The following is a 27157-nucleotide window of genomic DNA, read 5'->3' as shown; positions in this document are numbered from 1 at the left end:
TCCAAAGCTCAGGAGCCAGGAGCTTCTCCCGGGTCTCCCACGTGGGTGCAGGGGCCCAAGGACTTGGTCCATCTCTGCTGCTTTCCCAGGGCATAGCAGAGATCTGGATCAGAAGTGGAGCAGCCAGGACTCGAACCGGCACCCATATGGGATGCTGACACTGCAGGTGGCGGCTTTACCCACTACACCACAGCGCTGGCCCCTGGAGTTTGCAGGTTTACGAATATGTGACAACCAGAAAAATCTTTTCATTGAATATTCATGCACTCTTCATTTGTAACTTTAGTATAATAAAACCAACTCATCCTCAGAATTCCAAGAAATACAGCCATCCCTCATATATATTAATACTAAGAAATCACATTTGTAGTACACTGCATTTCATAATTTTTAAGAGGGTGACTAGGAGCAAGATTTATCTGATATTATAATATTTATTTTTTCAAGTAAATGCTCAAGCAGTACCCATGAGTACCTTTATGGTTCAGTGAAATAGTGGAAAGATAAATGCTAATTTTCATTAGTGGAATGCACTGAATCAAATGAATCTTTTACTGTTAAGGATCTTGGAGAGTTGGTTAAAGGGTTGGAATCCTGAGTATATAAACACTTTTGCACCAAAAAGCTGTTAAGATTAAAACTGTGGTAGAAATGGACCAACCATCCTTAGGCACAGACAGTATTGTTGTAGAATCCACAGCAGTTAGCAAGGGCCATGGCACTGAATGCCTTGTCTTCCCAGGCACCAGAAAAAGAAGGTGGATTGGTGCCATTCAGATAAGTACTGAAAAGAAAGATAACATATTGGGTCAGATGAAAGCAAGGCAGCAAAATAGATCAATAAATTTTATGTCAGCAACTGAAAACAAAACCAAGAACCAATAAATAGATCTATGAGTCATGACCAAATAAATTGGACTCAATTAGATTTGTTTTCTCTTTCCTATCCAATATAATACTAGCAAGAAACCCTATATGATTGTGTCTGCTCCTGTGCCCAATTCCTAACCATGGCCCATTTGGAAATTTCCTTTCTAGAAATCTCTGAGTCACAGTTTATTCCCTGTAATTATTTTGTATCAAATTTATTCTAGAAAGCAGGGTGGTATCCTAAAGCCAGTTTCCTCCTAAGGAAAGAGAACAGTTCAGACTTACTTAGTATAAATTAATTGGCCAAAACCATATCTCTTTCAGATTCAACGAGGGTTACTGCTAATGACCCTCAATATGTGGCTTTGGAAATCCACTGATTGCCGTCAGATCATAGGAAACAAAACTGTGCCAGACCAATGATCTGTCCAGCTTATAATTCATCTTTAATAGTATGTCAAAAGGATTATTTTCTTGGAAGAGTTAGTTGCCTTTTCTGATAATCTCCAAACACAGGAAGAGTAGCATTCATTTACTTGGACAAGTAACCTGTTAAGCAGATAACACTTGACCATTAACCTATATACTGAACAGATCATTTACTTAATGATAACTTCCAAAGCTATCTCCAGCTTGGATTGCTCTCCTGAACTCTAGACCCCATTTAGCTTATGAGTAGCTTCACATGACAGTGTCATAGATTCCTCCAAGTTAACAGTTCCGAAACTGATGGAAGCCATTATCTCTCCCCTTTACTCCCATTCCTGAAGCTAATCCTTTTCCTGTCAGTGACTGAATGGCCCTCCTTTAGACCCACTTGCTGGAGCAGAAAAGACTCATTTGAGATGTCCTTCTCTTCCTCACCCTACCCTTTCCTCTTACCCATTTTCACAACCACTTAATATCAGTTCTCATAATCTCTTACTAGGACTATTACAGTGGTTCATTGGTCTTTCTGACATCCATATGGCTACCAGAATGATCTTTCGAAAAAGCATAGCTGACATGCCAGTGTTCAGAATTTTGCAGGTCAGAACCTAAATTCCTCAGCATTTCATCCAAGGCCTTTTATAATTTCTCAGCCTCATCTCCCAGAACTCTCTTCACTCACCTGTATGTTACCACCAATACACACACCTTTTATTTTACCAAAAACTAGTTATTAAAGTCCTTAAAAACACTATTGTACCAAACACTAGTTCTTAAAATCCTTCCTTTTGTGTGTCCCCCAACTAGTCCTTTCAGTATAATGATAGTCTCTTCTTTTCATAGCCTAGAATTGGTGAACATATTCATATTTACACTGCATGAAATCATCATGCTTTCTAATTTCAATTTTATCTGCTGTCAGTCTTCTTTATTTCTGTATGATGAAGACTTCTATCTATATTCCAATCACAATTAATGCAGTGTCTTCTTGTCAGGGAAGTCACTCTTCTCTGCTTTTTCATCTGACCCTCTACCTCTCATCTCAGTACCCGAGATGGAACCTGTCAGTAGAGCTAATCCTGAAGACTCAACTAAAAAAAGAACACAGATCCAGGCTGTCACCAATACCCATGTCTCTTCTCTATTTTCTCTTCAGCCTCCTTAGGATTACCCTGAAGATCACCTTTCTCCCCAACCCCAAAAGATGTCTTCACAATATAAGAAGGGAACAGGAGTCCTGGTGCTCACTCACTTCTGAAAGAGCTCTCTGCAGCACACATAGGTCTCATAGCTTCTGTTGGTGAAACTTGTGCTTAGGAAGGAGACACAGTCAGTTTCAGCTCCCCGGGGAACATAGAGGATTCCTGGATAAAGGAGACAGAGATACCAAGAGGAAGATTGTACACATGTTCCTCAAAGCTCTGTACCCTTTGTTGTTGACTGAGAACTAGATTAAGTGACTTTTCTATGTATCTGTGAGGTGGATGGTTAAATCCATATTCTGAGAAAGATCCTGTCATGGTTGAGACATGCCAAGAGACCAAGGTGAGGCACCTACCTGCCACACAGGCACTGATAAAGGATACACAGGACCCTGTGAAGAGGGCCCGGATCACAACTTTGGACAGATCACTTTTTCGGTGGGGCACCATTGAAGCTGCAGACAATAAAACAAAAGAATTTGATCTCTTCCCTATCTAGCAATTAGGTATATCCCATTAGTCCCCATTTATAAGAATTTAGATGAACATCATCCTTACCAAGACTGGCCAGCGTTGCCCTGGTTGTGTATATGCTTATAAGTCCTGAGAGATCCCTAACTCGGACTTTTCCTGGGTCAGGAACCATGCATCTGACCCTAACTTCAGTGGTTCTGAGAGCATACCCAAGATGTATCTGGATCAAACAAGGCTTTAGATTGCTCCAGGCAGATGCAAATACCTGGTGTTCACCAGTTGAGATCTGTACTTTTATGCCTGGACCAGAATTTGATGGACTTTTCTGAGCCAGTGGGCTAAAGAGGGCAACATTCACTTAAATCTTAGACACACTTAGACACACACATACCCTGCTTCTAGATGGCAATCTCATAATTAGATAGTACTCAGGCATCAGAATTAGAACAATGCAGACATGCATTAAACGGAAAGAAAATTACTTTGCCTTTAAATTTTTCAATCAGCTACCAGATAAATGAATTTAATGATTCTACTCCAGACTATGACTGCCATTAAAAATAGACACACTGATCCATACTTAAACTCCATTTCTTCTAAGATCCATTTATAACTTGGATCTTCCAAACTCTTAGTGATTCCCTTGACCCTGGTCTCAAGGACAATTCCACATCTCTCTTATTAGTCCTCTAACCATTGCCCAGACTCAGCACTAACTCATCCAATCTAAATTATCTGTGTCTGCTTCAAAGACTCCTCTCACACTTGGTGACTTGCAGCTTTTTTTTTCTTTTTTTTTTTTTTTTTTTTTTGACAGGCAGAGTTAGAGAGAGAGAGAAAGAAAGGTCTTCCTTCCGTTGTTTCTCCCTCCAAATGGCCACCACGGCCAGCGCAATCCGAAGCCAGGAGCCAGGTGCTTTCTCCTGGTCTCCCATGCGGGCGCAGGGCCCAAGGACTTGGGCCATCCTCCACTGCCTTCCCGGGCCACAGCAGAGAGCTGGACTGCAAGAGGAGCAACCTGGACAGAATCCAGCACCCCAACCAGGACTAGAACCTGGGGTGCCGGTGCCGCAGGTGGAGGATTAGCCTAGTGAGCCGTGGTGCCGGCAATTTGCAGCTTTTAATCCAACATTTTATACTACTTGCTCTTGCTATCTATCTGCCATATACATAGGCACATTTTGTCTTTTGATTCACTGTGAAAATTCTTCTTCTATAAAGACAACCAGTAAGAAATTTCAGAAAGTACCTTCACTACTGAATTAAAAACAAAAGATCTTTACTTATACATGAACTATGCCCAAAATGGCAAAACAGATATAATATCATTGGGAACTGCGCTGTGGTGCAGCAGGTTAATGCCCTGGCCTGAAGCGCCGGCATCCCATATGGGCGCCGGTTCTAGTCCCAGCTGCCCCTCTTCTGACCCAGCTCTCTGCTATGGCCTGGGAAAGCAGTAGAAGATGGCCCAAGTCCTTGGGCCCCTGCACCTGCATGGGAGACCTGGAAGAAGCTCCTGGCTCCTGGCTTCAGATTGGTGCAGCTCCGGCCGTTGCAGCCATCTGGGGAGTGAAGCATCGGATGGAAGACCTTTCTCTCTCTCTGCCTCTCCTCTCTCTGTGTAACTGACTTTCAAATAAATAAACAAATCTTAAAAAAAAAAAAAAAGAAAGAATATTGTTAAAACATTTTATCCCTCATAGGGAAAATAAAAATAACATTGATCTTTTTGGGTCTCTAATCCAGAGGGGAAATGTAAATAAAGTTGAGATTGTAAAGGATTATTAAGCATAGCCAGGTGGCCTGATTGTCTTAGCTCCACATTTACTGCAACCTAAGAGGGCCCATTTCAGATCAGCTTCTCTATCTGATCTCATCTTTTACTGAAGTACCAGGACTGCCTTCTACAGATTTGGATCTGGCTGGCTTATTAGGGACCTGGGAAAATGAATTAACTCACTCAAGCCTCCCAGTGTTATTCCTATGGAACTAAGATTGGCAAATCCACAGAGTGAAAATGTTGTAATGATTTCAGCTCTCACCTAGGGGAAATAAAAATAAATAAGTAAATAAATTGTCCATGTGTGTAAACTTATAATCATGACAAGTTTCAGAGTACTTAGAACCCCCAATCTTTTCTACACTGTCCTAAGAATATGCAAAGGGAGGGTCCGGTGCTCTGGCATAGAGAGTAAAGCCGCTGCCAGCAGTGGCGGCATCTCATATGGACGCCAGCTCAAGTCCCGGCTGTTCCACCTCTGATCCAGCTCTCTGCTATGCCCTGGGAAAACAATAGAAGATGGTCCAAGTCCTTGGGCCTCTGCATCCACATGAGAGACCCAAAAGAAGCTCCTGGCTCCTGGCTTTGGATTGGCAGAGCTCCAGCCATTGCGGCCATCTGGGAAGTGAACCAGCAGATGGAAGACTTCTCTCTGCCTCTGCCTCTCTGTAACTCTGTCTTTCAAATAAATAAGTAAATCTTTAAAAAAAAAAAAGAATATGCAAAGGACTCTCAGAAAATGCTCTCTTAAGTTACTATAGAAATAAAGATTTAGAAAACACCACAGGCCTCCTTGCCCAACACTGTTCTTGTGGAAGCCAATGAATAAGAAGAAGGCCTGAGAATAAAGATGATTGAGAGGGAAGAGCTAGAGAGACAAAGGAAGAGAAACACAAGATCAATTTATAACCATTTAAACTTCTAAATGAAGAAGGGAATCTTAAACCATCAAAAAATGGGATCTTCCCTGGATTGTCCCAACTGTAAATAACCCACAAATACATTATAGAGAGAAGTTGGGTCAGAGTGCAGAGGAGAAAGCACACAGACCTCAGAGTAGCTCAGACCCTGGAGACAAGGTTGCTTTGTGGTTGGGCTGTAACACTGAGAAAGCTTCTTTGGGTCTGCCACCAACTTCCATGTAGCACTTTCTGTCTACCCTTGGATAGCCGTGGCTGAGATCTCATACTATTTATACTTTTCTTGATTGTTACTTACAGAAATCCACTGTTTCTCGCCATCAATCCACTCTTCCATTCCAGAGAGACGTCTTTTCTTGTATTGAGACAGTTGCTGATAGGCCACAAACTCATTTGTGAAAAACTTGATTCCCACCATCTCAGCCACCATTGGACAGTCTGTCCACTCTACACCCATCATGTAAACCATGGGCCTTAGGATATAGGAGCAGATGACCTTAGTGAGAGAGAGATATCCCAGGGAAAGGAAGAACAAATAACAAAGATCAGATGCCAAAGACCTTCTCTGGAGGCCTCACCCAAACTCTTCCCCCTTTCTCATATTCATACGCTCTTAACTTACCCACAGGTCAGGAGAACATACACAGTTCAAGGACTATTTAACTACATATCCCAGAGGGGCAGCCCAGTGAATATAATCCCTTACCTGGAAAGTGAGCCCCTGTATTTCCACCAGTTCCCCCAACCAGGAAAGGGCAGCATTGATGAAGGCCAACACGGCCAAAAAGGCAACCAGGTTGGCTGCGACATTCGCAACAAGAGCTATAGCATCTGTGGCTCCATTGCTGGCAGCTTCTAGGACATTGCTCTCCTTCCTGTGGTTATTGAACACAGGGGAATAATATGATATCTAGAGGAGTCTCAGCCCTAGAAGAAGAGAAACCCCACTGTCCCTATAGCAAAGGAGAAGGGTACAAGGCCAGTTTGAGAGCTAAGGGGTCCCTTAGTGACCTTATTAATGGAAATTACTCTGAAGCCGTGAATTTGGACTGATGCCAAGGACAGAGGGCACTAGCATACAGAAGCTATTGCAAATGGGGAGGTTAAGAAAGCAAAAATAACATGATCAGCTGGAGGCAGGAAGATGCAAGAGGAGCTATCGAATCATATACTTCCCCCAAGGAGATTGAAGTCTCTGCCACCACAAGGCCACTCTTGACTCTGCATCTTCCTCACCATCTCCCAAATTATTTGCTTCCTTGGACTCACCCACGAGGCAGTTTTACCCCCTCTTTACTCTTGAACTTGGACTCTTCCACTTCTGGATATACCAGCTTTGACAAGGCAAGTGCACAAGGAGCACCCATCACAGAAGCAGAAATCAAGGATGATGCATCAATCTGCAAGGCCAGACTTAGGGATCAGTGTCTGTAGATCCCAACCCAGGCTCCCCCAGCAGGGATAAAGCAGACTGTGCATACCCCAAAGGATATGAAGGCTCCCAACACAGTGCCTGAAATGGTGGCAAACCCTGAAGTCATCACTGCGTGGATTTCAGAGAGGGTCAAGTCTGCAAGGTAGGGGCGGATGAGCAGAGGTGCCTCTGTCTATAAACAAGGAGAAAACAATCAGATTCCAAAAAGATGCAACTCCCCACACCAGAGTGCCCACCCCAGCCTCTGGGACTGGACCCATAAGATGCAGTTCCTTCCAGTGTGTGTGCTGTTCAGTAAGATGTAGTCTCAAGTAGTGAGCAGCAAGCTCAGTTCTCAGTTCTCAGCCCATCCCAGCATCTGTTTCACTCCCTTTGGTACCTACTTCTGTCCCAGCTGGCATTGCTCTCATCTGCTTCCATATGTCTTTGTCTCATCTATTTACATTTTAGAATGGTATAGAAGAGAAATGTCTAAAACTAGCTCAGGGAATACAGTGCACTTACTGAGTACAGATTAGATGCTTCAAAAGTACTCACTAAATGAATTGCAAAGAAATTGTCTAAGTTGACTGTCTATGAAAGAATTAAAAAAAAAGTTTGTGAAAATATTATAAATTTATGAAGGCCTTACTATGTAAATTATATCTAGCATTGATGTAAGATAATGTTATTTATCATTTAGCAAGTGATGACTAGATATTTAGTGCTAGCTAAAAGCTAGGGCTGTTAGCATAACACAAGGTTCCTATTCTTAGGAGCTTATAGTCCAACAGAGGAAACTAAGCTGATAATGAATAATTTCAGCAAAATGTGGAGGGATGTGATAGAAGTATCCAGAAGTACTTCAAGAACATTTCAGAAGCAGATAACCAGCTAAGGGCCCTGGGAGAGAATGATCTCAGTACTAACTCCTTATCAGTGTAACAAGTCATTTTTCTTAAAGTTGAGCTAATTCATCAATAGTATGTGCTGAGCACCTATTCCATACAAACAAATGTACCAAACAAGTATTCTGGGGAAAAGCCTTGATGGTAGCCCTGAGTAAGGCAAGCTATGTCCTCTTTAGAAACCCTAGAAAACTAGGGTCACCGGGAGTCTCAGGGAGAAATTAAAATTTAGATCACACATTCTTTTTTTTTTTTTTTTTTTTTTTTTGACAGGCAGAGTGGACAGTGAGAGAGAGAGAGAGAGAAAGGTCTTCCGTTTTGCCGTTGGTTCACCTTCCAATGGCCGCCACGGGAGGCGCGCTGCTGCCTGCGCACCGTGCTGAACCGATGGCAGGAGCCAGGTGCTTCTCCTGGTCTTCCATGGGGTGCAGGGCCCAAGGACTTGGGCCATCCTCCACTGCACTCCCTGGCCACAGCAGAGAGTTGGGCTGGAAGAGGGGCAACCGGGACAGGATCGGTGCCCCGACCGGGACTACAACCCCGTGTGCCGGCGCCACAAGGCGGAGGATTAGCCTAGTGAGCTGCGGCGCCGGCCCAAGAGCACACATTCTTTTGTAACCCATAAAAGGTGATAATATTTGGACCAAGACATTCCTCTAACTTTCTATATAAGAAGTTGGATCAATGGTTAAAGGTGTCCATATTAGGGATGCTTGGGTAAGTATTTTAGGCTTGAGGGTAGGAAAGCAATGATCAGAGTCCCCACTGAGTGAGCTTTCGCTTATCAGGGGTTGGCTGCCCCATAGCCTTCATTTATTTGATCTTTCAGAAGGAAAGCATACTTTCTGACAAATTCTCAGTTCCCTAGGAAAAGAAAAAAAGGCCTCAGCATGCTTACCATACCCACAAAGATGTTTCCTGCTACAGCCAGGGTCTCTGTGGCAGTGGTACGCATAGTGACTTGCAAAAACCAGGCGATCTAAAAAGATACAGAGATCTGTACCGTTAGCATTACCAAGAATCTTGGAGAATGTCCAGGAAAAAAAACCCTCTTCCTCCGCTTTACAGATAAATAAACTAAGGTCTAGAGGAGGAGAAGGCAAGGCCACAGAACAAGTTATGGAGCCTTGAGCAGAACTCAGTACTCTAGAGTAGATCCCAACTGTAGACCAAGGGTAGTAAAACTCAGAATTAAAAGGTAATCCAGGCCGTCTTCTCTCTCTGCTCTGCTTCTCAGCCTATCTAGGTCCTGGACAGATTATTTGATTTCAGGTGAGCTTGCAGAATTTGTGTCTTTTCATACTGGTTCTAACCCTCTACATCCTACATATGAGAATTTTTCCAAAGCAAGTGTCATCTTCATGCTGTTAACAGGTCACAAGGGCCCATCTCCTGAGTGGTACAGGAGAATGACTCACCTTCTGAACAACCCACTGCACAAGGCCCAGGTAGTATAGAATGGACATCACGCATCCAAAGAAAATGATGATTGGTAAAGACTGTAATGAGAGTGGTGGGTAGCTGGTGAGACCCTGCACTCTTTGTGCTATGTATACCATAAGCAGACTAGGCTCAGCTCTCCACATTCAGTATCTACACACACTGGTTTAGGAATGAATTTAAAATGTATTGCAAATCTGTTACCCCACTGGAATTAACCCACAAGATGTTTTCTGAGCCTTTCTGCCCCACCTGTACTAATGGTCAAAATGTAAGAAATGGATGATGTTTCCTTTAGTCATAGAATTAAGCCCTCTTCTTAGAATCAAATTGGCATGCAGGCTGCATGATCCCTTGGATGGACATGAATTTTCATCCATGTTTCACTCCCCTACCCCTCCATTGGCCTTCACTCCTGCTCATAAAGCAGACAGACCTGAAAAGCAAAGACATCATTGACCAGGCTATCCCCAAAGACAAAACTGGAGCCAGCGACAGTGTAGGCCAGGAAAATCTAAAGGAGCAAAAACAAAAATAAAACAGAGAACAAAGGTTAAGCCATGAAAGACACAGGGGAATGAGACCTGCCTCGTGCATAATTAGGACCCGTTTTTGCCACTGAAGTCCCATTGAGAGCCTTTGGAAGGCTACATCCTCATGAAGGACTCATTGAATGACAGGACTTAGCAGTTCAGTTCTCTTCCTTCGTATTCTTAGCTGTACCCCAGTATACTGTCTCCGTTCCCAACCAGACTTCCCACCACTATCATTAACAAGACACCACCTATTTTCTCATGCTTCCTTCAAATCTCCCTTCTCTAGGTTTCTAAAAGAGCAAAGCCCTCACATTCAGTTTCCAATACCTGGACCTGATCTCCCAGCCACTGAAATGCAATAAATCCAGGATCAGTTCTGATGACCAGTATTCCAAAGACAAACTGAAGACCCAGGCCCCAAAACACTGTCCTCCAGGACACCTAGGATCAACAAGAAAATTATTCTAATGTGAGTTCTAAACCATACCTGTCCACAACCTGGTTGGAGTTGTAAGCATAGATATATGAACTCTAGGTGAAACCAACCTAGGATGTTAACAGTAAATCCGGGGTGAGATTGCATAAAGAGCAGGGGGAATAGTAAGGAGAGACAGGGCAGTAATATGTAAAGAGCCACATATGTTCTTGTGGTTTCTAAAAACTTGTCTAGAAATTATGTATATGCATATATACCTAGAAATATGTATATACATACATATATGTAAATGAAAGTTTCACAAATCAACACTTTAACATCACTATGTAAAATGTAATTTGATTCTCTGTTGTATTCTATTTTTTTTCTTTCCTTCTTTGTTTTCTTTTGCTCTTTCTTTAATGCTGGCCTGGATCCACAACATTGATATGATTGTCAACTAATAGTTGACAATCTACAGATTGAAAATAAGTGGCCTTGGGACTCTGGACCCTAGACATTAAAATTCTTCTTAGGAAGAAAACTACCAACATAGTAAATATCAGGAGATATTAGAAACTTATTTCTATGCCTTTGTACTTCTTATTTGACACATGAACTTTCTAATTACCACTTGGCCCTTGGCTATGTGTTGCTGTGCCCAACCCCGATACCCAAAACTCACTGCACTGTGGTGTTTGGAGCACGCAAAGAGGATGAGGATGAACATGCAGATTCCTGCAAAGGAGATCAGCTGCTCTGGCCTTTGGGCTGTGTCTAGTGCCAGCCACAGGATAAGGCCAACCAAGGAGACTCCTGCGAACACCCTGAAGAAAGAATGCCAAGGCCATGTCATCAACTCAGAGAATAAATAACAAAGAATTAACTTCACCCCAAGAATAAATGAAATAAGTCAAGAGTTTATTGTTGATTAGACACAGAGACATAGCTTGAGGAATATTCATTTGGGAGCTCCCTACCTTCTACTTCTCCCCCTCCAACTATTTTACTCACAGAATGAAGTTGAAAGATTCCAATCTGAGTACACAAATCATGTGACTTCTTTTCTCTCAAGCTTCCATATTAATAAGATGTGATGTAAAGATTCATTCTTAAAGATCATTCTAATGAATAACCAAGGTACTAAAAACTGAAGGAGGAAAAGTATTCATTGGTACTCCGTGGATCTCCACCCACTTTGAAACCACTCCAAGGGAAAGAGCAATGCCTTAGCCACGCACCAACTACTTATGGTCCTATTATGACCTATTACATCAATATACAAACTGAGTTCATCATATCTGAGTGTTAGAGTTCTTCAAGTTCAAGGGAAAAGAATCAGGAGGGAGATCACAGATGAAAATGAAACAAAATGAGCATGTTGTCCATTGAGAGACACCATGGAAGCAAACAACAAAGAGCATCTCAAGTTGGGGTTGAATGTTGGTGTTCTCCCATTTCACTTAAGGTGAATAAAATCTGGTTTCCATATCCATCTTGCTAATGAAAAATATCCTTTCAGCTCTATTTTCCAGCTGTCAAATAAATCAATAATTTGAATTCTGATGGCAGTCTAGGGCAATTTCTCTAAATTATCACTGTTGCAAGCATCTTTAGCACCTATTTTCTTTATACCCACTGGAAAATGGGCAGAAAAAGAGGAGCTTTGTAGAGTCTGAAAGTTACTATCTCACTCCTGGCCTATGGATGTGTGTATACCATAGTTAGATGAGCTGTGGCTGCTTTAGAATCCAGTTCAGTATATTCTAAGCAGTGAGTTTGCTCCTTAAAGAGTTATAAAAGACACCAATGAGTATAGTAAATTTGGAGGACTAGAGGGAAAAAAGCATAAAAGGTATCAAGGAACTGAGGGAGACATAGACAACCACAAAATCAATGGGACAGTTTCCTGCAGCCACAGCGTCTTTGTCCAGGCACTTGGTTGAAGAGGACCATGGTTCTTCTGCTTTATGACCCAGGCCCTATAACTCTTCTCTGAATCTGAACCCTCCCTGACCCTTTTCAATGTTGAGAACCAAGGTTATAAGATAGTGGACTGAGGTCATGTGCTTGAAAGTCTATGGCTGTTTGTGGTCTACACCTTAGTTTGGAAAGTATAGGTGAAGGTCTGAGAGATCACTCAGGAACTTTCAAAGAGGGATAATGAAGCAGGCTGTGGTTTGGAATCCATCATGGGACCAAGAATACCAAGAATCTTACCGTTTTATCCAAAGTCTCAGCTGGGAATTTTTAAAGGGCTTCAGGCATCTTGTTAATTTTTTACCCAAGAACTTTTTCAGAAAGTGGTGAAGCAGGACCAAGATCACCAAACAGGTGATGACAAACAAGGCCAGTGCCCTCTGGAAATCCAAGATGCAAGCTGCCAAGAAGTAGGCAGCATACACTAAAAAGAGAAAGTCAGGTAAGGATCAGCAAGGCAGAGCTTCCAAGAGGCATATAAAACTCCAACAATGAATTGAATGCCCAGGACTGAAAGCAAGAAAACCCTTCCGAGACCTTGCCACCCAGCCCTGCTGTCGCACTGGGCTGTACTTCTTGAGGCCAGTATAGATGTCCAACTGTTCTTTTCTTGAGGATTCCCAAGGAAAAGCCAATTTAGTTTGAAGACCTCATGTGTTCACTTGCCTCTGATGATCTCACTCCCTTTTTATTTTATTTGACTTCTCTTCACACCTTGGAGTGGATGGGATCAGCATCCGCCACAGACTTCAAAAGTCAGTCATCTCTTCTTGAAACTTTTTTTTAAATCTATTTATCAATTTTTTATAAAAGCATGATAACCAAGAGGGAGGGACACAAAGAAAGAGAAAGATCTTCCATCCACTGATTTACTTCCCAAATGCCTACCACAGCTGGGGCTGGGCCAGTCCAAAGCCAGGAGCCAGGAATTCCATCCAGATCTCCAGTGTGGGTGGCAGGGACCCAAGTACTTGGACCATCACCCACTGCTTCCCAGGCTCAGAAACAATAAGCTGGATCAGAAGTGGAGGCAGAACTCCATCCCAGGTACTCCAGCATGGGATTTGAGCATTCTAAGTGGCAGCTTAACCCACTACACCACAACTCCCACCCTTCTTCTTGAAACCTTATTACTCTAGTCATTTTAACCTTTCCTCTTCAACAAAACCATGGAAACAAGGCTACCACTAGGAAGTACAGCCTCATGGCTCCCTGACACATCTCATTATATAATTTTTGTTTTCATCATCCTAGTTTCCTCTAACATTGACAACAAAGGCCCATACATCATTGGCAATATATATGAAACAGGAAATTGCTGTCTTTTAAATATATTTTATATCATTGATCTTACAAATAAACCAACAAATAAGTATTGAATAATAAAGTCTTCTCTCATAAAGACTACAAGAAATTATGCCCAGCGTCAAATCAAGACACTAAAAAAGAGATGTCTATATTCTCAGAAATATTTCAAGTTTATCAAATAATACACTTTGATAAATAGATTATTCTCATATTTTGCTTATTCCTACAGGCACAATTCAATAAATTATGATTCAGCAAGATGTACTTATACATCAAATAGCCCTTTAGATCAGTTTGTGAGTAAAAATGCTATCTGGCTATCATCTTAACACAAAGTAACATTCCTAAAATGATCGTGTTTCTTGGTCCCATGACTTCTCAATATCTCACCCAGACACAACAGGCCCAACAGGATCTTCTTGAACAAGCTTGCATGTCTTTGGCAGAAAGTTCTTGCCTTGGTGAGAGGCTGTAGATAACTCCTGATGAGGGCACAAAAGTTAAGACACAAGAATTATTCCATTCCATTTGTATTCATTCTAGGAACTTAGAATTTGCTTTTAACCAACAAAGAAAATTATTCAGTGAAGGAGAAATTAGGTAATGTCCAGGCAAGGCCAGAAAAGGCAGATGAAACCTTGCCAATGGGCAGCAAATCAGAATGACCCTCTGCTAGCAGTGTCCTTGGTGATCTACAGTAGAAGTGGACCCTGGTCATATCAGGGGTTGACTCCTTCCCCATTCCCAAAGTACAGGGGATTGGTCAGCTACGATATTCAGAATAGGGCCTATCCTTCCCAGAGGTGATTAATTATCCTTCCCTAAAAACCACACAAACCAATGACTTTGAATAGCCAGTCAGCTATACATTGTTAAGAAGGAAAACACCATCTATTTCAAGAATCCCTGGATGATTAGGCATGAGAGAAGATGCCCAGCAAGTAGGGCCATTCAGGTTTGGCTTAGTGGACATTATAATGCCTTCTATGTGCTAGGCTCTTCCTAGAATTATGTAATACTAACTCATTGAATCCTTCTAAGAACCCTGAAGGTGACTACTATTATTCCCATATTACAGATGTAGAAACTGAAAAACAAGCATGTTAAATAACTTTCAAATGGTTATAGATGCTGTAAGGAGCAGAGACAGGGGCCAGCGTTGTGGCATCCTGTGGCACTGGCATCCATGTGCCAGTTTGAGCCCTAACTGCTCCACTTCCAATACAGCTTCTTAATAATACACCTGAGAGGGCAGTGGAGGATGGCCCAAGTATTTGGGCCCCTGCACCCATGTGGGAAACCCAGATGCACCTCCTGGCTCCTGGCTTTGGACCAGCCCAGTTCCAACCATTGCTGCCATTTGGGGAGTGAACCAGCAGATGGAAGATTCTCTCTCTCTCTCTCTCTCTCTCTCTCTCTCTCTGTAACTCTGCCTTTCAAATTAAAAAAAAAAAATTACATACACAAAAAAAGGGAGCAGAGACAGAATATAAACTCCAGAAGTTTAGCTTCAGAATCTGAGCTCTTAACCTTCATTTTATGTTGCATCTTACCTAGACCCCAGGTTTACCTGTCTTTGCCACTCCTAAGAATCCTCAGTACACTGCAGCCACATGAGTGAAAAGCTCTAATGTCTAAACTATGAGAAACTCCAAAGAAGGTGGCCCAACAAGAAGATCCCAGTGTGGCCATCAGGCTGAGGCCAGACACTTTAGCCAGTGCTGGACCAGCCACTAACTCCAAATCCCCTGAGGTACTGGTCCTGGGAGTACCATGGCTACTTCTTCATTGCTTCCTCTCCAGTCCAGTACACTCCCTGCTTCTCATTTATAGCCTTCCTTTTCACTCCTGCCTCCACCCTCTCCTTAGTGCCCCTTTCTGCAGGGAACCTACCCCTGTGTTAGCTGAGCAGAGTGTCTATTATCAGATACAGGTAAGCTGTGTAAGGAGAAAGAAGTCTCTATTATCATCTGACTGGATAGATTCAAGAGACTATTTTGGGATTTTAAGAACTCTACAGCCTTTCCATGCTTAATAGAGAAAATAGTGAATAAAAAGCTTTGCTTGGAGATACTGGTGTAGGAACATCATTCGTAGATTATATTAAGGAATGAAGTGTTTCAATCCTAGACTTCCTGGTTAGGCCGGATCTCTTGGGTTTGTTCCTCCAGATTCATTCTCCCCGCTGCTCTCTGTGCCTTGGAAGTCTAATCCATGTGGAATACATATTGGGCTCCCAATGCCCTCTGGCTTGTTAAGTTGGCTTCTGCCAGTGGGACCTAACTGAGGTCAGCACATCGAGGAAAGAGATCTTTTCATCTGACTCTCTCCCTGGGTTCTCTTACATCTTGTCCCTTCAAGTCTGAGAAGAATAATTGCTCACTGCTTAAAGCCTTGGGTTTAATGATAGCTTATACTGTCCTTTCATGGTTCCACTATGCCTAACACACATTTTTATAATGGTGTCTTTGCAAATTAACCCTCCCCTAATTATCCTAATTTAAGTGTGCCATCTGTTTCCTAGTGGGACACAAACTGTTACCCTAGCTAAATCTGGTTTAAAATTACACTCAGTCAAATGCCAGTTGAGCTAGGCCACTGCAAAACAAGAGGGAACATGAGCTAGTCTAAGAGTAGGTATAAACCATAGGCCTAGCAGATATTTCTGCCACCACAGACTGAACTTAACCCACTCTTTCACAGAAACTAAATTAGTGGGTACTACAAGAAATTAATTAAGAATATCTATTTCTGGAACACCCATTAACAACCTGATCTTAGACTATCAAGTTGAAACTAGGCTTTTGGTTTAAAAACTAAAAAGAAAAACCATAGAGACTTTCCAGAGGAAAAAGAGAAAGCAAACTTTTTTACCCTTTCACGCCAATTGAGAAGCAGTACATAAAGGCTTATAAATTGGTATCCACTGGGGTCCCAGTATTCTGCTAGGACAAGGCCCTTGCTAGTAGTACCACGCTCTTTACATAATGGCACAGCTTGAGCATTACTAACTGTAAAGGCTTAACATCAGGAAGCTGAATTGAGAAGAAATTTAATTGATAAATGTTGTGACTTGATAAATGTTTCTCATGACTTTCTGGGAAATATGAACTCATTGATGAGAGCTCTGTGTATGAGAGGTTTTCTGGGTATGGGCTAATGATAATCCTCTCACTTAATGTGCTTACTTCCTGAAGCCCCAAATGACGAGGCAAGGAGTAGGTGATGGTGGTATGGTGGTAGTGCCAGCTCAAAGTAACTTTAGTAAGCACTGTGTGTCAGGCCAAGAAGCCAGGGTATTCAGGTGTCTTCTCAATGACCTACTCACAAGAGTAGAAATTTCCAACTAAGGCAGACAGAGCTACAGGAACTTCCAGAGTCTGGGATACTGTGATTTAGCAATTAGAGTAGAAAATTCGGACAACCTTCAGAGAATCTAGCTCCACTGACAGGAGACAGTGATGCCCTGAGTGAATTTCTGCTGCTCGGGCTTGAAATAGCACTAAAATAAAGGAAATGAATCAACCCAGAACTAAATGGTGGTATGAGTAAAGGGTGAAAACCTCCAGGAAGAAGTGACCAGAATCTTTTCAAGGGGTCAAAGATTTTATTTTGATGATGGCATAAAAAGAATTGGCCAATAACTACCATACTGGGTAGCACTTTATCAGAATCAAAGTAATGTATGCAACTGGTTTTGAACTAGAGAAAAGCTAGGTGGTGTTGTTTAGGGACCAGAAAATAATTACCAAAAGTGTCCAAGGAAGAATGACAGCTGGGTCAGAGAAGCAAAAAGGTCAGTAGCCAAGGTAGAAAGTCAAAGCCAGGAGAGGCAAGGAAAGGCCACTCAGAGGGAAGCCAGCAGACTATATATTGGAGGCAAAGGCTCTGTACAGCTGGAGATGGCCAGTTCTGAGTGCACTCGGCCCATAGCTAGACACCTCATTGCTGAGTTATGGTCGATGTGTTGCCTAGGAAAAGAACTCTCCCTCTTCAGGTAACCACATCTTTACTTGATGCACTTATTTCAGCAAGAAGCAAACATCAGATCTTCTCCATGCTAACGGTGGAGACACAAGGCCAAAGGCTCAGAAAGACTTGCAAAGTGTGATTTCCAACCAGCCCTTCAATCTCCCACAATCTCTACTTTCCAGAATCCTACCTCTCCAAATTAAAGGTAGCAGTGGTTCTGACAGGCAATGGGGTCTTCCCAAGGAAGGTGCTGTCTCATAAAGGAGAGCTGTGACTCTACTTCCAAGGCCAGGCCCTTTAGTTCTATTGTAAGCAAAAGTTTCTCCAAGTTTCTATAATATAGATAATGTCCATCATGGGCGTCCTCTGATATTATTTGTCTTGTTTACAAATTCTTTAAATGATTTCAATAGGAATTTTTAAAAAGTGTTTATTTATGTATTTGAAAGTTAGAGTTACAGAGACAGAGGGAGAGAAAGAGAGAGAGAGATCTTCCATTTGCTGGTCCATTCTCCAGATAGCTGCAACAGCCAGTGCTGGGCCAGGCTGAAGCTAGGAACTTCTTCCAGGTCTCCCACATGGAGAGCAGGAACCCAAGCTCTTGGGCCATCTTCTGCTGCTTTTCCTAGACCATTAGCAGGGAGCTGGATTGGAAGTGGAACAGCTGGGATTCATGTGGGATGCTGGCGTCACAGGCGGCAGCTTAACCCACTATGCTAAAACACTGGCCCCTCAATAGGAATTTGAAGACTAAGGAGTTCTAGATTCTTCAGCTACTGAGAGCCCTAATGAAAAAAAAATATATGGAGGTGGGGGTATCCTGCAAGGATGGGTTGCTTAAAATTCTTCCTTAGGACTTGCAGTGATTTGCAACATAGTCAGGCCCCTAGACACCCGTCCAAGACTCTTAGTCATTTGCATCATGGACACCCACCAATCCCTGCAGGTTTCCCACCTTCTCACCAGGAAGTCAGAACAGTCACTCTTATAGGGCAGACAAAGACAGCAGACTTAGTAAGGCCAGTTGGAGAACTAGTGGAGAAATCAAAAAGGTGAATGATCTTTAAGGAAGAAGAGAGGTCAATGACATGACAAAGAATGACAAAGAAGGTGCTAGATTTGGCAGTGAGGTTCTGCTTGAGAGAGCTATTTCCAGGAGAATGACTGAAAACTGAATTGCAGGAAATTAAAGAGGGAGCATGAGCACATATGGACTACTTTTTCCAAAATTTTGCCTGCGAAGAACAGATGCTGTTTATTAGGCACCTTTTATCAGGTACTGCAAAACTTCATGAGTCATCATCCCAAAATAACGCAGAGGTCATGTTTTAAGGAGTTTGTAAGTAAGGAAACAGAGCCTGCCAGCAGGTGGCAGAATTAGGGTTTAAACTCAGATCTTTCCATTCCATGAAGCCGCTTCTAATTACAGATGTTAAGACTAGAATTCTAGAGGGGCATTCCAGGGTTCCAAAGTTAGGATTGCTAAGAGAGTAGAGAAGAAGAGGGAGCAAATACTGTCTGTGAATAACAAAGGAACGTTCACAAATGGGAATGTCACTTACATGTAAACTTGATATGTTAAAGAAGTACACTATGAGCTCTAAAGCAATCACTAACATAATAAAACAAAGAATTTTAGCTAATAAAGCAATAAAGGAGATAAAATGGAATCATTTAAATGTAGTCTGTTAATATAAAAGAAGATATAAAAAGAGCAAAAGAGGAAATAGATAAAACAAATAGAAACAAACAGCAAGATGGTAGGATTAAATCATTAAACATAAATGGCCCAAACAACTCAATTAAAAACAGAGACTGACATATTGGCTATAAAGTTTAGAAGAGACTGCTCTTTTTCTGAGAGAGAAAGAAAAAAAGGACAAAGGCAAAGAAAAAAATTATTAGGTTATATTATAAGTGATATTCCCATAATGAAAAGGAAGCTAGTTATAAATACTTAATCAGTCTAGAAAAGAAATGATATCAAATTATGAACCAAATAGCAATGGAGATGGGATTGGGAATGGCAAAATGGGTAGATTAAGTGGAATTGGGAATTTGAAGAGAATAAAAGTTCTAAAAAAACTTCTAAAGAAAACTGAGCAGATACATCTATAGTGATGAAATGAAGTACCTGTCAATGAAGAAGGCCCAGGCAGTCCAGTTTGGGGCCAGAATTCTACTGCATGTTACAACAATTACAACTGTTGTAAGTTGTGATTATTTAACTGGTCTCCATGTAAAGTGTAGGCTTACCTGAAAAGAACTTGGAGTTGAAATTCATCGAGGTTTACCACGAAGTTAATCTGGGATATGATCATTATCCTTTTGTCTGGTAATTATCTTGAATGGCAAACCATTCACTTAAACATTTCAACATGACCCAGCTCTTCCTTTCTGAAGTCCAGAACTGGAAGAAGTGGTATTGAGAAGACAAGCTAGGAAAGTGTGACTCTTTCTTCCAAGGCTGTCTGTTGTGCTGCTGCTTTCCCAGACAGACCCCAAGCTTAGGAAAGGATGCTGCCCTGCTGGGCCAGTCCCAGGAGCCTGGCTGTCCTCAGCTCTCCCACTCAGAGCAGAGGGCATTCAGAGGGCCTGTGGAAGGCACAGGGACAGGGTGGCTCTCCAGCGGCCTGGCCTTCACTCTCAGCAGAAAAACCCTCTGCATTTCAGAAACTCGGCCTCTCCAAACTTGGATTCCTTGCTCTCCTTTGTTTTCACCTCAGCACATCTCCGATCCAACAGCTTCTCAGCTTCCTCTCAAATGGCTTAGGAAAAACTGCTCTTCCCACTTCACCAGGGCCAATCCTCCAACTCCTAATCTCAGTTCCCCCTCCATCCATTCCTCATGGCCCTGTTCTAACAAGTGTCTCATTATCTCGCTCTTTCCTCTCCCACCACTCTCCCCCTTCCCTTTCTCTAGCTCTCCTGGGTCCTTCTTTCCATCATCAGATGTACTCAGATTCAGTACATTCTAAAAATAAACATCCCTCACCACCACCAAATTAGTTTGAATTCTAACCACAGAAAGAACTCTCCCTCATGTGTTTTTGTTTTTGCTAAATTGCTTTAGAGAGATGGGTCAGTTCAGAAAGAATAATAAAGAGAAGACAAAATCAGTCTGCAATGAAAATCGGATTAAGGAGTCCTGAGGAAGCAAGAGCAGGATAAGGGAGAATGGAGGCAGAGTCTGAGCATTGCTGGCCTTTAACAGGTCATGACAGCTTGTCAGTGCTTCTCCAAAAGTGTCCCTGGAACCTGACTTCTCTGATCTATCCCTACGCATCCTGCCTAAGCCTAGGTCCTCTTCATCTCTTGCCTGGACAGTTAATTATCAGAGCCTTGTAACTGCCTTCTGCCACCAAAAACTCCCAACTGTAATCCGCTCTCCCCGCTGCTGGCAGTCACTTTCCTGAGAAGCAGTATGGTTCCTTTCCATCTCCCGCCTAGAAATCCCTTTGGCTTCCTAGTTTAAAGCCAGGTAACTTTATAACCTGTCGCAGCTGACTCTGCCTGCCTCACAGTCTCGGTGCTTGCTTCCATGAATGAGTACCTTGCCACACCAGGTGTCTTGCCCTCCCAGGAGAACCTGTCAGGGGCAGGCTTTGGCTGAGCAGTTAAGGAGCATCAAGTGATGGCTCAATTACTTAGGCCCCTGCCACCCGTGTAGAGACCCAGAAGGAGTTTCTGGCTTTGGCCTTGCTCAACCCTAACTGTTATCGGCATTTAGGAGAGTGAACTATCAGATGGAAGATCTTTCTCTATCTCCCTCTTTTCCTATCTTTCCGCCAAATAAATAAGAGAAGCGGAAAGAAAGGGAAGGGAAAAAGGGAGAGAAAGGGGAGGAGAGGTGAGGAAAGAGAAAGGAAGGGAAGGGAAGAAAAAGAACAAAGAAACAATCTTTCAATTTCATGCCTGATATATGCTCTGTTACCATGCTCCATCTTATAAATGCCTATTCATCTTCCAAGACCCAACTGTTACCTCCTAGGTGAAGATTTTCTTAACAATAAGAGTCAGTTGTTCATTTACTGTGGTCTTACAGCATTTTATACCTCTGTTCTAGCACTTACTATGTGGCATGATATTGCCATTTTTCTGTTTACCTCTCTCGGGTTGTAGGCATTTCAGGGAAAAGTGAATTTATCTTCTCATTTTGATACTCATGGTACCCAACTGAGTACCTAGCATACATTGTGTATTATTCTTTTAGCTAGCTAATAAGTACCTGTCCATTATACTCAGATGTTCAATTAGTGTTTGCTGAATAAAGGAATAGGCAGATATCTGGGCAGATATAATAAATCCACAAAAATTAATTGCCTGTAAACTTATGATAAATGGCTAGAAGAGGTTAAAAGAGGGCTGGCGTGTGGCTCACTTGGCTAATCCTCTGCCTGTGGTGCTGGCACCCCGGGTTGTAGTCCCGGTCGGGGCACCGATCCTGTCCCGGTTGCCCCTCTTCCAGGCCAGCTCTCTGCTGTGGCCAGGGAGTGCAGTGGAGGATGGCCCAAGTGCTTGGGCCCTGCACCCGCATGGGAGACCAGGAGGAAGCACCTGGCTCCTGGCTTTGGATCAGCGCAGTGCGCTGGCTGAAGCGGCCCATTTCGGGGGTGAACCAACAGAAGGAAGACCTTTCTCTCTGTCTCTCTCTCTCTCTCTCTCTCACTAACTCTGCCTGTCCAAAAAAAAAAAAAAAAGTTAAAAGAAAATTATTAACAGTGGAACCAAAAACATATATGGTATTAATTTTGTATTTTTAAATTGGCAAATAAAAAATGTACATCTATAGTATACAACCTGGTCCTTTTTTTAAAAGATTTATTTATTTATTTGAAAGTCAGAGTTACACAGAGAGAGGAGGAGAGGCGGCGGGGGCGGGGGGGGGGGGGTCTTCCGTCCGCTGGTTCACTCCTCCAATTGGCTGCAACAGCCGGAGCTGCACCGATCTGAAGCCAGGAGCCTCCTCTGGGTCTCCCACGCGGGGGCAGGGACCCAAAGACTTGGGCCATCTTCTACTGCTTTCCCAGGCCATAGCAGAGAGCTGAATCCGAAGTAGAGCAGCCAGGACATGAACTGGTGCCCATATGGGATGCTGGCACTGCAGGCAGCAGCTTTACCTGATATGCCACATTACCGGCCCCTACAACCTGATCTTTTGAAATAGGTAGTATACACTGGAATGGCTAAATCAAGCATCACCTCATATACTTACCTTTTGTTGTTAAGTGAAAGCATTTAAAATCTTTTTTATTTCATCATTTGTAAAATGTACCACTATATTTATACACTAAGAAAAATGCTGCCAGTTAAAGACTTGAACAGACACTTCACAAAAGAGAATATTCAGTGGCTGGAAAAATATGAAAAAGTAATCAATTTCTTTAGTCATTATGAAAACACAAAGGAAAACTAAAAAATGAAAATACTATACAGGCATAACGAGGAAAATGAAAGTGTCAGACTCTCATAACACAGCCAGGGGAGTACAGTTTACTACAGTCATGTTCAGCATCTGTCAAAGCTCTATAAACTTTTACAACCTCTATGACACAACAATTCCACGTTAAGACATATAGGCTTGGGTCCAGCATTATATCACAGCAGGTTAAGCTGCTGCCTGAAATGATGACATGTCCTATGGGTGCTGGTTCAAGTCCTGGTTGCTCTACTTCCAATCCAGCTCCCTACTAATGTGCTTGGAAAAGCAGCACAAGATGGCTTGAATGCTTGTGCCCCTGCCACCCACGTTGGAGACCTATATGAAGTTCTAAGTTTCTGACTTTGGCAAGGTCCAGCACCAGCCATTGCAGCCATTTGAGGAATGGATGGAAGATTGCTCTCTCTGACTCTCCTCTCTCTGTAACTCTGACTTTCAAATTAATTCAATAAATCTAAAAAAAAAAAAAATGGGCTTAGGTATTTATGGTTACTGAAAGATATGTTAAAAAAAAAAGTTTATAGGAACACTATTCATAATAGTAAAAAGTGGAAAATACTCAAATTCCCAAACTTAGTGACATGGATAAGTAAGCTGTGTTAGATTCTTACAGTGAAATACTGTACAGCAATTAAGCATGTACGAAGGACAATACCATTTCCCAAACATACCAAGCACAAGAAGTCAGACACAAAAGAATATCTGTGGTACGTTTCCTTTAAAAATATAAATTTGTCTTTTAAAAAAAGATTTATTATTTGAAAGGCAGAGTTACAGAGAGGCAGAGGCAGAGAGAGAGAGAGAGAGGCCTTCCATCTGCTGGTTCACTCCCCAAATGGCTGCAATGGCTAGAACTGGGCCAGGAGCTTCTTCTGGGTCTCCAAATGGGTACAGGGGCCCAAGGGCTTGGGCCATCTTCTATTGCTTTCCCAGTCTACAGCAGAGAGCTGGATCAGAAGTGGAGCAGCCAGGACTCAAACCGGCATCCATATGGAATGGCAGCACTGCATGTGGTGGCTTTACCCACTATGCCACAGTGCCAGTCCCCAAAAATATAAATTTTTTTATAAAAATTCCAAAATAGGTGAAATTAATCAATGATACTAAAAGTCAGAATAATAATTACCTTTAAACAGGTTGTGTCTAAAAGAGAGCGTGAATGGTTCTTGGGCACTGATAATGTTTTGGTGTTTCATCTGGGTGATGGTCATATGGGTGTATTCTCTTCGTGAAAACTCATTAAGAAACCTGCTTATGTTTATTGTTCCATAGAAACACTATGCTTCATTAAAACTTACACCAAAAAGGGAAAATGGTGCTAATTGAACATGCTATTATAAAATATATCCCAATTTCATTGATTTTTTTTTCTTTTTCTTAATTTTTTTTTTTTGACAGTGAGAGAGAGAGACAGAGAGAAAGGTCTTCCTTTTTCCGTTGGTTCACCCCCCAAGTGGCTGCTACAGCTGGCGCTGAGCTGATCCGAAGCCAGGAGCCAGGTGCTTCCTCCTGGTCTCCCATGCAGGTACAGGGCCCAAGCACTTGGGCCATCCTCCACTGCCTTCCCCAGCCACAGCAGAGAGCTGGACTGGAAGAGGAGCAACCGGGACAGAATCCAGCACCCCAACCGGACTAGAACCCGGAGTGCTGGCGCCACAGGCGGAGGATTATCCTAGTGAGCAGCGGCGCCTGCTTCACTGATTTAAAAATGTAAAAATGGAGCTGGTGCTGTGGCATAACACATAAAGCTGCCACCTACAGCACTGACATCCCACATAGAAAGAAGTTCGAGTCCTGACTGCTCCACTTCTTTTTTTTTTTAAAGATTTATTTATTTTACTTGAAAGTCACAATTACACACAGAAGGAGAGGCAGAGAGAGAGAGAGAGAGAGAGGGAGAGAGAGAGAGAGGTCTTCCATCTGCTGGTTCATTTCCCAGATGTTTGCAACGGCCGGAGCTGTGCCGATCCAAAGCCAGGAGCCAGGAGCCTCCTCCAGGTCTCCCACGTGGGTGCAGGGGCCCAAGGCCTTGGGCCATCTTCTACTGCTTTCCCAGGCCATAGCAGAGAGCTGAATTGGAAGTGGAGCAGCCAGGTCTCAAACCGGCGCCCATATGGGATACCGGTACTACAGGTGGTAGCTTTACCTGCTACGCCACAGCGCCAGCCTCCTGCTCCACTTCTAATCCAAATCTCTGCTAATGTGCCTGGGAAAGCAGCAGAAGATGGCTTAGGTACTTGGGCTCCTGCATTCACATGGGAGACCTGGAAGAAGCTCCTTGGCTCCTGGCTTTGGATCAGCCATTGGATCTGGCCATTGTGGCCATTTGGGGAGTAAACCAGCAGATAGAAGATATGTATCTCTCTCTCCATATCCCTGCCTTTCAAATAAATAAATAAATATTTTTTAAAAAACGCAAAAAAAGTTACACAGTGAAATATGGTATAAGTCAGGACAAAGACATTCATTTTATAAAACCATAGATGCCAGCATTGTGGCGTGGTGGGTAAAGCCACTGCCTGTAACACTGAAGTGCTCATGGGCACTGGTTTGAGTCCTGGGTGCTCCACTTCTGATCCACCTCTCTGCTAATGGCCTGAGAAAAGCAGTGCAGGATGGCCCAAGTGTTTGGGCTGCTGCCAACCACATGGAAGCCTGGAAGAAGCTCCTAACTCCTGGCTTTGGCCTGGCCCAGCCCTGGCCATTGTAGCTACTTGAGGAGTGAACTAGCAGGTAGAAAATCTGTCTCTATCTCTGTCTCTGTCCCTCTTTCCCTCTCTGTAATTCTGACTTTCAAATAAATAACTAGATCTTTAAATAAAATAAAATAAAATAAAGTCGTGTATGTGTAACAGCAGGTAGAGAACATAAATAAACAAGAAGTTAAATCACTGTCCTGATTTGGAAAACTACAGAGAATAAAGAGGACAATACTCTGAAATTAATACATAATCTTAATGCATAACTCCCCACAGAATTATTTTTTAAAATTTTTAAATTTATTTATGCATTTGAAAGGTAGGATGACAGAGAGGGAAAGATAGGGAGAGAGAGATTTTTCCATCTGCTGATTTACTCCTCAAATGACTGCAACAGCGAGGGCTTTGCCAGGCTGGAAGTAAGGGGCCTCAGACTCCATCTGGGTTTTACATGATGGCAGCAGGGATCCAAGCACTTGTGCCATCATCTGCTGCCTTCCCAGCACATTAGCAGGGAACTAGATAAGAAGCAGAGTAGCTGTGACTTGAACCAGCACTTTGTTATAGGATATGGGCATCCCAAGAGGCTGCTTAATCAGCTGTACTACAACATCAATTTGGAAACTTGATGAGACAATTTATTTGAAAAATAAACCCAAAGTATCCCAAGGAATGTTCTTAAAGGAAAAATTAATGCAAAGGGTTGGCCCACCAAATCTTTAAAAAGTACAGTGTAAACAATTATGATATCATATATTATATATACAGAAGTATCTGAATGAAACAAATAATTAAAAATAGACTCAAACTATCACATTAACATAATGAATGCCAAAGTTGAAGCAGAATCAGAACAGAGAAAGAACTCAAAATTTAGAAAGTATTGCAGAGAAACTGGATATCAGTATGGAAAAGTATAAGCTTAGGGCCACATTTCATGTTGTATACTACAAAGAATCCCAGATCATCAGAGTTAATCAAACAAAAGAACAAGAAAATGGCCTGCACTATGGCACATCAGCATCTTATATGAGGGCTGCATGAGTCCCGGATGCTCCACTTCAGATCAAACTCCCTGCTAACATGCCTGGGAAAGCAACAGAAAATGGCCCAAGTACTTGGGCCCCTGCCATCCATGTGAGAGAATCCGATGGCATTCCAGGTTCCTAGCTTCCACCTGGCCCAGCCCTGGCCCAGCCCTGGCCACTGTGGCCATTTGGGGAGTGAAGCAGTGGCTAGAAAATTCTTCCATCTCTTCTTTCTCTGAAACTTTGCCTTTCAAGTAAATAAATAAATCTTTTTTTTTTTTAAAAAAAAAAGGAAAAAAGAATAGCATATTTAAAAATCAATACAGAATCCAATTAAAATGT

The 27157-nt window shown here is 42.5% G+C and overlaps 1 protein-coding gene across 1 annotated transcript in view; it reads right to left on the bottom strand.

Annotated features, from left to right (window-relative positions):
* Nucleotides 1-666: 666 nt before the first annotated feature.
* Nucleotides 667-27157, bottom strand: part of SLC28A2 (solute carrier family 28 member 2) — a 29701-nt gene continuing 3210 nt past the window's right edge. The window contains exons 3-17 of the mRNA XM_062204761.1: nt 14067-14158; nt 12609-12792; nt 11074-11215; nt 10301-10414; nt 9874-9951; nt 9416-9496; nt 8896-8976; nt 7157-7282; nt 6945-7075; nt 6382-6550; nt 5974-6171; nt 4936-5017; nt 2858-2956; nt 2552-2663; nt 667-784 (exon numbers count right to left, since the gene is read on the bottom strand). Of these exons, the coding sequence (XP_062060745.1) occupies nt 667-784; nt 2552-2663; nt 2858-2956; nt 4936-5017; nt 5974-6171; nt 6382-6550; nt 6945-7075; nt 7157-7282; nt 8896-8976; nt 9416-9496; nt 9874-9951; nt 10301-10414; nt 11074-11215; nt 12609-12792; nt 14067-14158 (1807 nt within the window). The remainder of the gene's footprint in view (nt 785-2551; nt 2664-2857; nt 2957-4935; nt 5018-5973; nt 6172-6381; nt 6551-6944; nt 7076-7156; nt 7283-8895; nt 8977-9415; nt 9497-9873; nt 9952-10300; nt 10415-11073; nt 11216-12608; nt 12793-14066; nt 14159-27157) is intronic.

Source organism: Lepus europaeus, chromosome 11 (genome assembly GCF_033115175.1).
Source record: "Lepus europaeus isolate LE1 chromosome 11, mLepTim1.pri, whole genome shotgun sequence".
NCBI classification, from domain to species: Eukaryota; Metazoa; Chordata; class Mammalia; order Lagomorpha; family Leporidae; genus Lepus; species Lepus europaeus.
Note: the sequence above shows the minus strand (reverse complement) of the source record. Positions and strands in the feature narration are given on the sequence as shown.